Source organism: Semicossyphus pulcher, unplaced genomic scaffold, assembly GCF_022749685.1.
Source record: "Semicossyphus pulcher isolate SPU_LCO1_2020_fin unplaced genomic scaffold, fSemPul1.0.p SCAF_4, whole genome shotgun sequence".
Lineage (NCBI taxonomy): Eukaryota > Metazoa > Chordata > Actinopteri > Labriformes > Labridae > Semicossyphus > Semicossyphus pulcher.
The window spans coordinates 24291461-24306605 of record NW_027211715.1 but is presented as its reverse complement, the minus strand read 5'-3'; the positions used below and the strand labels follow the sequence as shown (position 1 = coordinate 24306605).

At 39.3% G+C, this 15145-nt stretch overlaps 1 protein-coding gene across 1 annotated transcript; it reads right to left on the bottom strand.

Moving 5' to 3' along the window:
* Positions 1 to 716: 716 nt before the first annotated feature.
* Positions 717 to 2821, bottom strand: jund (JunD proto-oncogene, AP-1 transcription factor subunit). The gene has a single exon (XM_069679642.1). The coding sequence runs from the start codon at positions 2624 to 2626 to the stop codon at positions 1805 to 1807; it is 822 nt and encodes a 273-aa protein (XP_069535743.1). The 5' UTR covers positions 2627 to 2821; the 3' UTR covers positions 717 to 1804.
* Between the last annotated feature and the right edge of the window lie 12324 nt (positions 2822 to 15145).

The window sequence follows — 15145 nt, the reverse complement described above, 5'->3', positions numbered from 1 at the left end:
ATATATTCAGCCTGTCAAAATGATTTTTTTTTTTTTGCCATACTCCTCGTGGATGTAAAAAATTTGATTCTAGAAGACAAACTAGAAGTCCCACAAAAAGTTGACTCCGTTCAAAAATAAGGGAACATGGTGTCCAACTGTAAAAGGACAATCAGGAGGTCAGATTGTGTTTGTGTATAACATACTGTCATATTCGCCAAAATGTCCTCTCAAACATTGTTGCGTCAACATCCTTTGCAATTTCCCAATTCACCAGCAGAGGGAGAAAGACACCAGTGTAATGACATACAATTCATGCACACTCTGACTTCATTATTCTAGTCTCCATCAGAAGACTAATTAATTGTATCCTCCTCATGAAATGACAGTACATTAAGCTATCCCAGATAAATAACCTCATGATATGTTGATTTTTATGTGTTAGGCATATAACCCACAATATAATTATTACTGTCTTTATATTATTTAGTGTAACTTAATAAATGCCTGTCAATATAAAGGCTGTGCAATAAGGGCCAAAACAAGTGATTCAGTTAACCAGCTGAAAACCTTCTTTAAACTGAAACTTAAAACTTATAGTGAAATATCTGTGAAGCAACACCTGTAGGCCTATATAGCACCATTTAGACATCAACATCTAATCCAGTGTGGTACATACTTACAGTGAAATACAGTGTTTTCCCATTATGATTATAAAAACATGAAAGTTGCCAAAATGGAGGAAACAGTGTTTATTGCCGAGCAGCATTTAATTCAGAACAGAGCAGCATACAGCCAAATCACTGTAGGCCAGAAGAGACAGCAACAGTCAGTGCAACAAATAGGTTACGACTCTTCACATTTAAACAAGAACACACTAAATAGAGACACAGCAGAGTAGAAAATACATAAATATGTGTATGTAAAGATTTAAAATAATAAACATTGCACCCTTTGACACCCAGCTGTGGGCAACATTCGAGTATGTCAACAACATGCAAATTGATCCCTACAGAAATATGTGGTAAATACTCAATAGATATATATAGATTATCTTTTACATATTAAATGTAGGTGTGTATGCATTTTTCTGACAGGCAAATCCTCATATTTTAAGGATTTCTGTGTCATAGATTTGCATATAGAAATGTTGTAAATTCGTTTGGTCCAGGTTTGAGACTGTAAATAGACACAGCCAGTTTGTAAACATTTTTACAAGAAAAAAAACAACAAGATATGTTGAGCATATAGTCCCATTAAGTGCCTCTTTCTCTCACCAGGAAAACCCAAAGCCAGATTCCATCTAAAATATTCCAGTTTAACGCTTCCTTATTCACAAGTAAATATATATACGAGGTAGAACAGGATTTCATACATGAAACATGTTAAAGACAAAGACTCCTCATTTCGGCATAAATGTAATACATTTATTGGCGACTACTTTACCTAAAACCCAATGATGTATACTGTTTCGTACTCCCATCCGGGCGGAGGCGACTGTAGAACAATGTGGATTCACGAAATTGCTTTACGAAAAGAAAAGCAATTTGACTGCATTATCTATTCGCCGATTAAAGCAGAGGAGTCTAATTTACCCTTTTATTCTATCTTGTTCAACCAGGTATGTATATATTTTGCGGATGTTCAAAGTCATTTTAACAGCCCATTATCAGTGTACAATTTGGCATACGGGGCCTGGCACTCATTCCACTATGGACGGCACACATCTGGACTAACTTACGCTACATAGAAAAAACATTTACAAAAGTCCATTAAGCTTATATGCTGGTCAGTATACAATATGCCGGTCTGCCTTCTCTCCAGACTAGTGCACTTGAACTTCTTGTGGCAGCAGCTCGCAGCCGCTGTTGACGTGGGTGAGGACTTTCTCTTTCAGCTGGGCCACTTGCTCCCTGAGCAGGCTCGCCGTTGAGGCCAAATTGGTGTTTTGGCTTTTCAGCGTTTTGACCTTGTCCTCCAGCCTGGAAATCCGCTCCAGTTTGCGCATCCTACACTTGGAGGCTGCAATCCGGTTCCTGAGCCTCTTCCTCTCGGCTTTCATGCGATCCTGTGAGTCAGCTTCGATGGGAGACAGCGGCGGGCTTTCCCCGAAGCTCTGAACGTCAGGGACCGTCTGAGGCTCCTCCTTCAGCGGCTGGACCCGAGAGAGATCAGAATGCGGCGGGGCTGCCCCGAAATGATGCGGCGGTGGAGGAGGGAAAGGGACGGTGTCAGTGGAGTAGTTGACGGTGGTTTCCAGTGGCCCGCTGCCGTAACTGTTCAAGTTCGTATACACCGGTAGTTCCGGCTGGACGGTGACCGGGGCGATGTCAGCGCCAAGGTCCAGGCTGCTGCTCGTCTGCCCGGCTCCGCTCAGCTGATTCTGCTTGTGTAAGTCCTCCAGCGCCTTGACAAATCCCTCGGCGAACTCCTGCTCCTCCGTTACCGTCTTTGGGTAGAGGAACTGGGTGCTGGTCGGCGTCGTTGTGACCATTCCGTTAGACTGGATGATTAGTCTCTCCAGCTCCGGGGAGGCCAGTTTTAGCAGTCCCAGCTCCGGGGAGCTGAGGATGCTCTCAGCGTCACGGAGATGCGGTTTGAGGTCCGAGTCTTCAGCCAGGCTCAAATTAATATCCTTCCTCATCATTATTTCCACGGTCAAAATGACAAGTAGTACTGTACGGTTACCGTCAGAACCCAACCCTGTCCATAACCTCACAGAAACAAAGAGTGATGTCAAATACCGTGTGTTTAATCAATATTTCTGTCACTTCACTGAAACCGTTAGCAGTCTTCTGCCCACGAGCTCAGTCTGAGTGTACTGCATGCCAGCGCGCACCGCCTCGAGCTTTTCAAGGCTCGTACGTTCCATTATGTCACATTGGAGCGCGCGCATTGAGCAGAAATCACGTTTTCCAGACTTTAACAAGAGCAAAGACAGAAGGAGACAAAAGAGATGTCTCACTCCGCGCCTCTTTTCAGTGTCCGGTTACAGTGCGAAAAACAGAGGGCAGTGCCCATAAATGAAATTGGGCAAAGTTAGTTAAAATATGGTGTTTGCATATTATGCCCGTTGATATTTTATGTAACTCGGTATTGGATATGGATATAGGCTAGAGCAACTTAATATTATTTGGAAAATATCTATATTGCTTCCATCTATTTCTGTAGCTGCAACTTACATGAAAAACAAATATAAAAGTAAAATTCACAAAATATATTGAGTGAATTTGTCTGTCAATATACATGTATATGTCAACACAAGGAAAAAAGGGTAAAAACACCTCTTAGGATTTACCATGGGTGAACAGAGCCTTTATAACAAATATTGCATTAGGGAATGCATGACTTGAGTTTTCTGGAAGTCCACAAATGCTCAGTTTAAAAAAAAAAAAAAGGAAATTTGATACCACTGACTGACAGATAGTTTAAGTGAGTTTACAAAAAATGTCAACTCTATTTGGCATTAAAATAACAAAATACATCCTCTATTTTTGAAGTTATAAACACAAAAGAACAAAAAAATGCTTTTCAAATGTTTACCCAGACAAACAACCAACATGAAGTTGTTATGCCTCTAAACAGGGTAGAGGCTACATATGAACTTAGATCATCAAGAATTATTATGAATACATAGTTATATAGGCTAGTTAGTTATTATTGATGTGTACTATGTGTCAATATTTATCTTAATAACCAACAATGACCACTCTCTCTACAGAGTGAGTCATTATTCCTCAATAGATGATCTTTGGTACCTGTTCTATTGCCATGGAGAGGAGCTATGAACTACAAACATTGAGGTGTTACCATAGACGGTAGAAATAATTAGGTGTCACAATGAGGTTTGATGTCATGGTAAAATTTGACTTGTTGGTACAAATATTTGTAAACATTATAAACTATTTATTTATTTGGGTTTTTTTAAAGAATGACAATTGCTAGATAACAGGATATAATGGGAATTACAGATGAATTGCATAATTCTGGACATTGACAGTGATTTGTGTAGTCAAAAGAAAAGTTGATATCTTCACAGAACATGGCTGCTTACTTATTTTTATACCCCTCAGCCAAAACACAGTTCCTGCACATAAGAATTAAGAGAAGTTAAACTCGAAACTGGTCTGATTTCCACACTTCCTCTGGTCAGTTAACAGTTTCTAGTTGTTTTTGAGTTGGATCACATGATTTCCATTTCCACAGAACAGTTTCCATATGCGTAACAGATTTTCCTTTTTTATTTTCCATTTTTGAAATAATATCTTATCAGTATTTATTGTTAATTGCAGTATTTTGATTTACCTTTTTAATATATAATTTCCCAATTATTCAGCTTTGTTTTAGAAATATCACAACATTCCCTTCAAAGGTACAATGTGAAATTTTAGTAGCCCATCTAAAAATGCTTCCAATAGTACCTTTAATTGCACTGTATTCCCAGTGTGAGTACGGACTGTAACAGACTGTAGATAAAAACTGAGACATTTCCTGTCTTTCGCAGCTGCCTGTGGACTGATTCCTATGTAAAGGATGTGGGAAAAGAGGTGGCATTTTATGTGCGCTCCTTGCCTTGACAGCTCCTCTACAGCTGAACAGTGCTTACGTTAGCTTAGAAATGGAAACAGCTAACGCCAACAACCACCCACCACGGTAAAGAGTGTAATACAAAGCACAACGCTTTTCCCACATCAGCAGGGCATTCACTTATTAGAGGGACCGGCGAACTTAGCAAAATACTGTAGGGAGAGGATTATGTAAACAAATTCATCCAGGCTTACAGAGATGATCTAGCTTGTAGATTTGCGAGCTTGCCATTTGCAAATTACTTTTACAAAGCAAACACCAGTTCCATAAAGCATTGCTGACTTACAGCTAAAGTGCCTACCTTAGCTTGCTTGCTCACTCTCTACTTACTATCTTGAGTGAATGTAGTTCAAATTACTAACCAAGCTTTTGCGATTAGAGGTGTTTATTTTTGCCAACACTAAATGATTTGTGGTCCAAAGAAAATATGTTGAACTGAAGTGATGCCGGTCATTAAGTTGAATGTCCTTTATGTCACGTCACTGTTTGGTCTATGCTGAGGATGCCAACTCTGGCCTATGGAGTGCAAGAGCTAGCAGACAGGATGCTGCAGTTCACTTCAATCACCAGGGTCTCTTAAATCAGTGGTTATCTTAAAACTCAACACTGTATCTGTGGATACAACATTGTATTGGTCAAGTGGATATGTTTTCCATGATAGAGGTGGAAATCCTCAGGGCAATTCTTTTTATGCATTTTGTCCATAAATAGACAGACGCAAAAAAGAGCTAGTCAGTGAATCTAAAAAAAGTCTTCATACATATCCAAAAGCATCTGGGGCCACATATTATGGAACAACGGTCCTGATTTCCTCACCAAACAGTGTTCTGGCTTGTAAAGGGTTACACAGAGGAGGTATGTGCGTCACAGGTAGACCCCATCCATCACTGCAAAGCTTTGTGGGTGGATCACATGATGCACCCTGTGATGTCAGATCTCCTAACGCTGTGCCGGAAGTGAAGGTGGGAGGAGGGGGTAAACCAACAGAGGAGAGATATTTTTGTCTGGGTATCAGTGTGGAGAGAGTGGGGGTGCTGAGCCTGAAGTCGAGAAAAAAAGGCAGGCAGTAGCTGGAAAAAGATGTTACATACAAAAACCACATTATTTAATACTTCTTGAATTTAAATGTATAACACACCCATGCAAAATGTGAGCAATATGCACTAACAAAGAATTAAACACAGCTGAAATCTTGCTCACTCTCCTCACTGTACAAAAATTAAGTATTTCATGTATAAAATGTTTTTCTTTGGTTGTAGCCTCAATGACTACAAAACAAGATGTAGAGAGTTTTCACTGCATAATCAAATAATCTGACCTGCTTGTGGCGCTGGATGAAACCTCAGCATATCAACAACTCATCAAGAGTCATCCTCTGAGGAAATCGGATGTCTGTGCTAACTTTCATGGTATTGCATCCAATAGGTGTCAAGATACTTCATACTGGACCACAGAGGTGTGCCGACCATAGACTGTGTAGAAGAATTGCACATTACCTCTGTGACATCCCCCATTGCTTTGCGGAACATCATTTTGAAGCCTCATGTTTTGCATTTGTTTTTTGGAGCCAGAAGTTAACATATTAGGAGAAGAGGGTGGATACCGCAGTGGGTTCAGTGAACCAAATTAGCTAAAATGATACCTAGCAGATAGCTGGCAGCACCCACCTGTCACTCGAAGAAACCTCACGCGTATTTATGTATAACTTAATATAAATTATACTTGAGCTATATAAAAATTCAGCCTGTGAAGTTGTCATGATTGGGAACGTTTGCTATAAATAAAAACTGTTTTTTCACTGTTTTAGTGCCAGGCTGAAAATTATTTTAGTTGTAAAGTTGGGCAGCCTCAAATGGCCGTTTGAGGAACTCAAACTGTTTTTTATGCACTTCCTGTTAGCTTCATTTTTCTACCCTGGATGTGTCCCCTCGGCCTAAACAAACTGACAGACAGGACCATCCCTAAAGCCACACAAAGCCACAAAATGTTATAGGTGAGTGATACAACAGGATCTAAAGGATGTTTCAGATCTACTTGATTCACACAAAGCTACCCATGTTTGACATGACTTTAAAAACATGTGTTGTATGAATTAAAAAAATAGTCACCAGTTGCCAGATCGATGAATAAACCGTAGGATGCCGCAGAACAAACTCCTTCCGCTCCATAAAGTTTGACACCAACTCTTTTGGGATGAGGATTCCTAAAATATGTGTCATAATGCAACAAATGTGTCATATGAGAGGTAAATGTTTTACAAACACGAGTCAGCATTAGCTTGGGATTAACCTCAAGCCTCCAGCAGTCTTTTTTAAAGTATCTTTTGGTTAATGCTGCAAGTCAAGGCAGAGAGTGGTGAGCTGTCAGGAATGCTTGGCATCACTTGGAGCGCTTCAATCTATGCTGTGCAAGACACCATAAGACATCAGGAATGTTTTGTACAATCCAGAGCAAACTTGAGTTAATTTGAGGTTTGTACACCTTTGTGGTTAATGAAGGGGAGTAGAACAGTTTAGGGTTCTTTGAAAGTAATAATAGAAGCAAGAGCCCACCTTCTGGATCCACTGAAAGGTTTGAGAGCTAATGAATCCAAATTCATAAGTGTTGAACGCTGGTTTTGCAAGGATGAAGTCAAAACAGTTGTGCAAGGCATTTTTACAGAGTAGTTAACTCTGTTAATGTTGAGTCACGATTCTGCCAACAATGCCGGAGTGGCAGGTCTGTGAGTTTGTGTGGGCATGTCTGCTCAAAAATAAACCAGATATCAAACAGATTTTAGATCTCATTTCACATGATCATTCTAGGAATACATTGTTTTATTCGTAAATAGTTTACCGTGACCTTTGACCTCTCAATGTTTGGTTGCAGTGCTAATGGTCAAAAAACCAAAGTTGTGTTACTTTTAGAGTCACGGGAAGTTATTGTATATCTTATAATAAGATAAATATCAGACCAAAGGGCCTGTCACATGGTTGAAAAACGTCTTCCCTCCCTCTGCATCAACATCAAAATTGGGGCACCAACATTCTCTATCAGTCTCAGATATTGCCTTAATTACACACCCACTTTAAAAAGCGACTGGCCAGGGTTTTGTGAAGGAGGTAAAAAAATTTAGAATTTCAATTTTTAGCTTTATTTTATTATGTTTGTTCAATATTAAAAGAAGAAAATAGTAATCCTGACGAGTAGAGGTACACTACTCATACTTGGGTGAGTCCCACTAACGTGCTCCAGTGGGGTTGATGACGTAATATCAAAGTGTTCCACCCTCATGGAGGATGTGGGAACCACAAGCACAAACTGTGTATGTCAGAGTGTGTGTGTATTGTTGGTTTGCACAAAACACACTTCTTCCCACGCGCACGCACGCACACACACACACACACACACACGCACACGCACACACACTCTGACGATTTAACACACCCGACCACAATACCTCAACAGGCCTACACATGCTTAGCTGTTGGAGAAAAACTGACAAAACTATCAGACATATTTTTCAAGACTCATTACTGTTACTGTCTTGTCTTGCTTAGATGTGTTTTTTAACAATATCATAAACTTATTTTGTAATATTTATATATTTATTCTTAACATTTTTTAACTACAACCTAATTGTTCCACTGACTCAGCATTTCATAATGACAGTTGTGGCAGGTATGTTAAACTATGTGCTTCATCAAATGGTTGTAATTGATTTAATGCTTAATGTTACCACAAATAGCTACCTATAGCTTTAGGAGAATACAGGGTTTGATAGCCACATTATCAGCTATTTATATAATATTTTGGCAGGTGTTAATAGTTAAATGAAAACTCAGCAGCAAATGAGGACAACAGGTCTATCTGCCACATACTGACAGCAACTCTGCTGCATTACAGTGGTTGAGTGGTTGATACCACCATGTCACATCAAGAGAAGTTTTTTTTCCTGTTCTCCCCATGTATATGCGGGTTTCCACTAGGTACCGATGATTCACTAGGGGCAATTGACAACCTGTGGTCCATAGTAGTCTACTTTGTTTTAGGTGGAAAAAGATGAGTCCATGGTAGTGTCTTATCTGTCTGTGAAATAAACAACTGTCTGGTCAAGCTGCTACACAGCCATTTTAGTAGTGCAAAACAAAAACATGCTCAACCTAGAATGGTATAAAAAAGAGAAAAGCATCGTGTCTTCACATTCAAACAACTATTTGGAATTTGCTAGTCTATTTTTTTTATTTACATAGTTTATCATTTCAAGTTCTTACAATCTGACAATTTTCAATTTAGGCCAAAACATCATACATCTGGTGAGGTTGAGGGACATTAAGATTGAAATACTAGCAGCCTTATATCTAAAGTCAATGTTTTAAAATATTACACAGTGAATTCAGCATTGTAGCAGCCTTGTGATATACACCAATTATCTTTATCATGTCTCTTAAGATGTTCAACGAGTTTGTTTATAGTATCAGTGTAGTTGCTTTCAGTTGGTGTGTTCTGTTTAAATAGGAGGTAGATATGTTCGACAGATAAGTCAGGAATTAGTCGTAGCCCAAACGGCTGGTCAGTTGACCCTGACCGTTGCCTGCAGGAGGAGCAGTGCTAACGGCAAAAGAGGACACCAACTGCTGCTGCGTAAGTGGTGGTTACCTCCAGTTTACAACTACACGAAACTAAAGGCCTCTTTATCTTTACGGTATATAATGTCTTTACTCAGCGCAGCTTGTTGTTTTAGCTAGCTTTAAGCCTAACGTAAATGTGTGCGACGTTGTTTTAGCTAGCTTTTAGCCTAACGTAAATGTGTGCGACGTTGTTTTAGCTAGCTTTTAGCCTAACGTAAATGTGTGCGACGTTGCCGTTGATCGCTAGCGTTAGCCCTTGAAGTCGTTAGGTAGCTAGCTTTAGCTATCATATTCGTTCCGGTCTGTATTTATGAGGCCAAACAGTGGTAAGAAACCTTTGCTCTACATAAATAAAGTTTCGAGATAGTTGTGCTTTGCTTGAGTATAGTTTTCCTTAATTAACATCACAAATACGAGGTAATTATTGTTCAACATAAATTTGACATGGAACTAGTTGCTTTTCAGATTCAAATGATCTTTATGCAAAACATTGATAATAATTGAGATAAATTCATGTGCTAGCTAGAGTAGGGTGACCGTACGTCCCTAATTGATCGGGACCGTCCCGTTTTCAAGCTCCGTGTCCCGAGTCCCGACAAATATCTCTAATACACTAATATGTCCCGGTTTAGACCAATTGAAATAGTAACGATGCACCATGCTTACAACACTGATTTGTCTGTGTATATGTAAATCAATGTCGTTGCCAAGGCTGTTGCTGTTTTAACCATTAGAAAACATCACTAATGCACCACCAGCCAAAGTTCAATAGTCATTTGTTTGTACATTTGTCATCAATCGGTATGCGGCTGTTGCTTCGCTTGCCGATCTTATCATACTGACAGGACCTGCTGCATAACATCAGGTAGGCTAAATGTCATGCCAATTGTATGTTTTCATATATCTGTTTAAGTTACTTTGGCCTCAACGTATTCCCAGGCCTACCTTGTTTTTGTTAAAAGGACTTCCAGTCAACACTTCCTTTTCCACGTGCTGCTTTGTTTACAGAAAAAGAGCCCGCTTTTCCTATGATTTACTTAAATTAACAGGTCTTACCTTTGCCGAAATTTCAACATCATGATGCAGATTAGTCAAAAGTGAAAATTAAGTTTTTTCAGGTCTGTCCTCAAGAGGAGAAGAAAACTACTTGTAACGTGCTCGTTTGTTGAACGGAGGTCGGATCGATCATCTGACGATGCATTCAAGGAGGTCGGGAAATCCACTTTCCATGGTGTTGGAGCTCATACATGTGGGTTTGCGGTGAAATCAAAGTGTCTCTATTTGGAGGTTTGAAAAATATGGTCACCCCAAGCTAGATTATTAAGTAATGTAAGTCCTATCGTTGCCAGTATTCGAGCATTTCTACACTGTAGTAAAGTAGTTGATGCCCCCTGTCAGACTTTTTCCAGTGGTAAGGCTAAATATATTTATGCGTGTCTCTTTGGTTGAATAATAGGCAGCAAACACAACTGTGGACATAAAAAGGATGGAAAGAAAGGAAAAGAGGAAAAAGCCCAGCTTGGCATTTAGCCCAAAGCATGCCCAGCAGCACAGGAAGGAACAGAACCCCCATCACAGCGCACAAATAGTGGTCATGTATATATATGAGACAATTATGTCGTATAACACATATGGTATAGTACTTTCAGTTAATATGTGACATCACTATTATAGTATGAAATATTGAGTCACATTATATTTGTCTGGTTTGTTGTACTTGTGGATGGCAGGCAGTGTGAGTGGAAAGGATGGAAAACCAGGAATCAGTCTTCTTAGTTGCAAGAAGAATGTATTCAGGCTGGTCACACACACAAAATAATAATCACAACAGGAAATCTGGCTCTTCTCACAGCCTGTTGAAGAATACAGAGCAACCAGTCTGCTATTTCCCTTCACCTTTTATATCCTGTTACCTGCTTCCTTGCACCAATCAGGTTGGAGCACTGTAATCACTGCCAAGTTGCCTCAGGTGGAATCAATCACCCCTCACCTATTGTTCAATGAGACTGAATCATGTTTTTACAAAAAAAAAATACTAATCAAAACCTACCTTCATAACAGGTCTAACCAAAACATACATATTATGAAAAAATTAAGTGAACTTCACTTTCCTTTTTACTACAGAAAAAATAATATGAACCAGACAATCCTTTAAAGGGCAGAGAGGAATGTGCACCTTCCTCTCGGCTAAATATCAACATATATTTCAAGTGGTTTGTTTTACAATCTGGCAAAGGAGACTGAGGGCTCCATCACGACGTGGTTCTTCCTCTTCATCCCCTTTTATCCTTGTTTTGATTTAGAAAATAGTATCAAACTAATATATGTTATGTATGTACTTAAATAGGGTTATTGGTATTTTTCTCATTATAATATAATCAGGGATGTCATTGACTGAGAGCTGTCAAAAGGAGCCTCTACATAATGGGGAAGGGATATTTCTACCTTGTGTTCTGTCACGGGTGTTATTTCATTAGTTAGAATTGACAATGCTGCCTGTTGTCAGCAACAGGGTACCCCTTCGAAGGGGAATGGAAAGGACATTTGAGCAATAAAAACGTTATTTCTAAGAATGAGAATCCAGAAAATTTTAAGCTCCTCTCTTCTTGGGCTGTATGATGCCCTGAAATAATCTTTACTATCCATTTGAGAAGGTGCCTGGGTGTCTATGAAGCTATGAATATCTTTGCCTGCCTAATGCCATATTCACAGAAACTACACATCAATTATTCAAAACATAGTATTAGTTGTTATTGTCAACATAAATATTATCTAGTAACATCTAGAAGCCGACTCTGCAGAGAATTACTCGTCAAGACTACCATGTTACTGTTATTAGGAGAGAAAAAGACTACATTTGATATGATGTTGACAGATTTACCAGCTTCTGATGCCATATGAGTCCAGTGTCAGGCAACACATTGAATATGGCCTTGCTTAAAAGGCAAAGCATTTCTATTGCAAACACCCAGTGTAAGACATAATATAAGCTTGTAGAGTAGATGCTTTTCCTTTTTTATCACATTATTAGTATCCAAAACATATTTGATATGCAATAGTGTGCAGTAGCTTTGTAAAGATTTTACTGATTTAAATTTTTACTTCTAATCCATTTGGCTTTCTTTGTTTCTTTTCCTCACCAGGTTTGATCTGCCTTCAAGAGTTACAACAGTAAACAATTTCCTGTCCAGTCAGAAAAATGTCATACTGACTTCCTTCATCATTATCTGCCCGTGGAACAAGCAACTACTCAGCTTCTATGCTCTTGCACAAAGACACTGGGTTTCTGCCAGCTGTGCAGCTGATGCTCCTGAGAAAGGTGAGTATTTGTGTGGGGTCCTCCTTTGGTGATTAATACAGTACCACAGAAAAAACAGCAAAGACACTTAAACAAGGTTTTTCTAAACCTTCTCAAGTGCAGTCATCTCAATTCAAGGGATAAAAATATGCCTTGGATGAAAAATTATTCTGTTTGATAAAAGGACATAGCATGCAGTGCAGGGGAAGAGATGTTTTCCTGGCAGACTGGGATTAGATGCGGTTCCATAAATATGTTGGGCAGCTCAGTATACTTTGTGCCCAGTGGTAAAAATAGGCCCTCTTCCCAAGGGAAGTGATGACGTCTGCAGCCTGCCTGCATCATCAGGCACAAGTCGGCTTCATCCTCGTACTGGAAGAGGCAGAGACAAGAGGCAAGTGTGGGGGGAGCATCAGTGATCACCATGGTGACACATGCAGAGTGACGCAGGTAAAAGAAATTGAAAGCGAGAGAGGTAGCGATTGGCTGGCGACTGCAGTGGTGTGTGGAGGAGATGTGTGGGTGGTAAAGAAGAGCAGGAGGACTGAATAGCCCGGCATTGAGATTAGCACCCACACCCCCAGCACACACACACACACACAAGCACACACACACAGTCCAAGCCTGTTATCACGGTCAACAATTCAGCCTAGCAATGAGATATGATTTAGCACGCTCCTTGAGCACTGACTTCAGAGGCAGTGGAAAATAGTGTTATTTTCCTCCCTCACAAATGCCATCTTGGATATTATGCATGCATGCATTCATGCATATTTGAAGGAAGATATTACCACATTCCCCTCCATATGAACTATATCTACCCCGCAGTTTTATTTGAGTGCCTTAAAAAAAACCTTATGGCAATTAAGCTGCCTTGGCAAAGCCTTAGTGCTGAATTTAATAAAACTTCAAAGGTTATTCCGCCCTCTGGTTTTCCTCTTTACTGCACTTATTCTCCCAGTCACCTTTTTGTTATCCTTCCTGTTTTGGTTTACTTTGAAGAACAGTGAATTTTACATTTTTATTCTCCCAGATTAACCAGACATATCCGGGATGTGTTTTAAAAGCTATGATACTTAACATTCAAACTAAATGCTGGATGAAGGTTTTTACCTTGTGATTGTTGGTGCATAGTGAAAATTCTGTCATGCAGTGTATATACATCACGGAGAGGAACAACAATATAATGAATTTGATAGAAAAAGCAGCATGTCACAAGCACAGCTGCAGCAATCCATCAATATTTTTCACCAGTTCAGCAACAGCATTGTGACCACATTCGTATTAAATGCACAAAAGTAGTCGCATGCATAAATCTAAGGAAAAGTAAGGCAGTGTGTTCTGGTCACTGTTGGGGATAAAAAATATAGTTAATAAATATATTGATAAATATTTTGAGAAAGAAATATTAATAAAAATTATAAATAATAACGTAGAGTTTTACATGACAAAATGAAATGTTGGTACACTCGTGTAGCTATGTGAGTGTCCTTCTGTATGCTGATACCATAGTGTGAGATACAGACAGTGTGGGAGCCTTGGTCATCTGGAAAGGCACCACAGAACTAACAGTGGTAAAATCTCCACTGGGTACCTTTTTAATACAGAGGCCATATCATGGTGTTTCTTTAGTTTCCTGGCTGGTGGATCATTGCCATTCATCCCATTGTCCAAATGAATGTTTCAGATTTCATCTTTAAAGCTCTCCAGTGACGACTGCTGGAAAGGTCTGGAATAGCAAAAACGATAGACTGTGTGGAAATGGCTTTGCAGTCATTTTTGTTTCTGTTTGGTCAAACATTAGTGGCCCCCAGCCTTCTTGTCAAAGCTGAAATAAATAGACTTCAGAGACTTTAGACAAGCAAGCTGATCTTTTTGGTTGACTCAAGTCGCTATTTCTAGAGGCATTTTGTTAGTGTCTAATCACACGATAAATGGGATTGATATGATAGAAATTTGAATTTATGGAATTGCTGTTGTACTGAATAGCAAGAGATTGTGCAGGTGTACCAAATAAAGATGCCATGCAGTCGATGTACTATGTTGCTTGTTATATTCTCTGTCTTTCAAAATACCCCTCAGTGCTACTGTTTTTGAAAATGAGGTCACTGGACTTTGGCAATGAAATATCACTCCTGTTTTATCAGCAGGCCCGGCAGCTTCTGGGGCAGGATTAAAGGTTCAAGTCCATAGACATTCACAATGACCTCTTTTCTGCACCAGTTGTTTTTACTTACAATTTAGTGTTTTAAGATATGAAGTAATCCAAAGTTTCTTTACTGCAAGTATGGATTTAAGTATGAAAACTCCATTGTAATGATCACCAACTTAAAGTAAATCCTTATGCTAGTGCAGTGTCACTTAGTCTGATTATTGATTAATCATTTCAGGATTAGGGGTTGAGGACCCATCCTTAGTTCCAGCTTCTCAGCTGTAATGATTTGCTTTGTCCCATACATACATAAAAGAAATCCCTTTGGGTTTTGAACTGTTGTTTACCTAAAACATACAATTTGCATGTCACATTGCATTCTGGGAACAGGATATGATTTAGAAAAAATCCAAGCAGACACACCTTTTACTGTAAGTGAAAAGTGAAAGTGAAGGCATGAACTTAAGTGAGCTATAAAACGACAGTATTCGGGTCAGATTTTCAGTATCAGCCATGTAA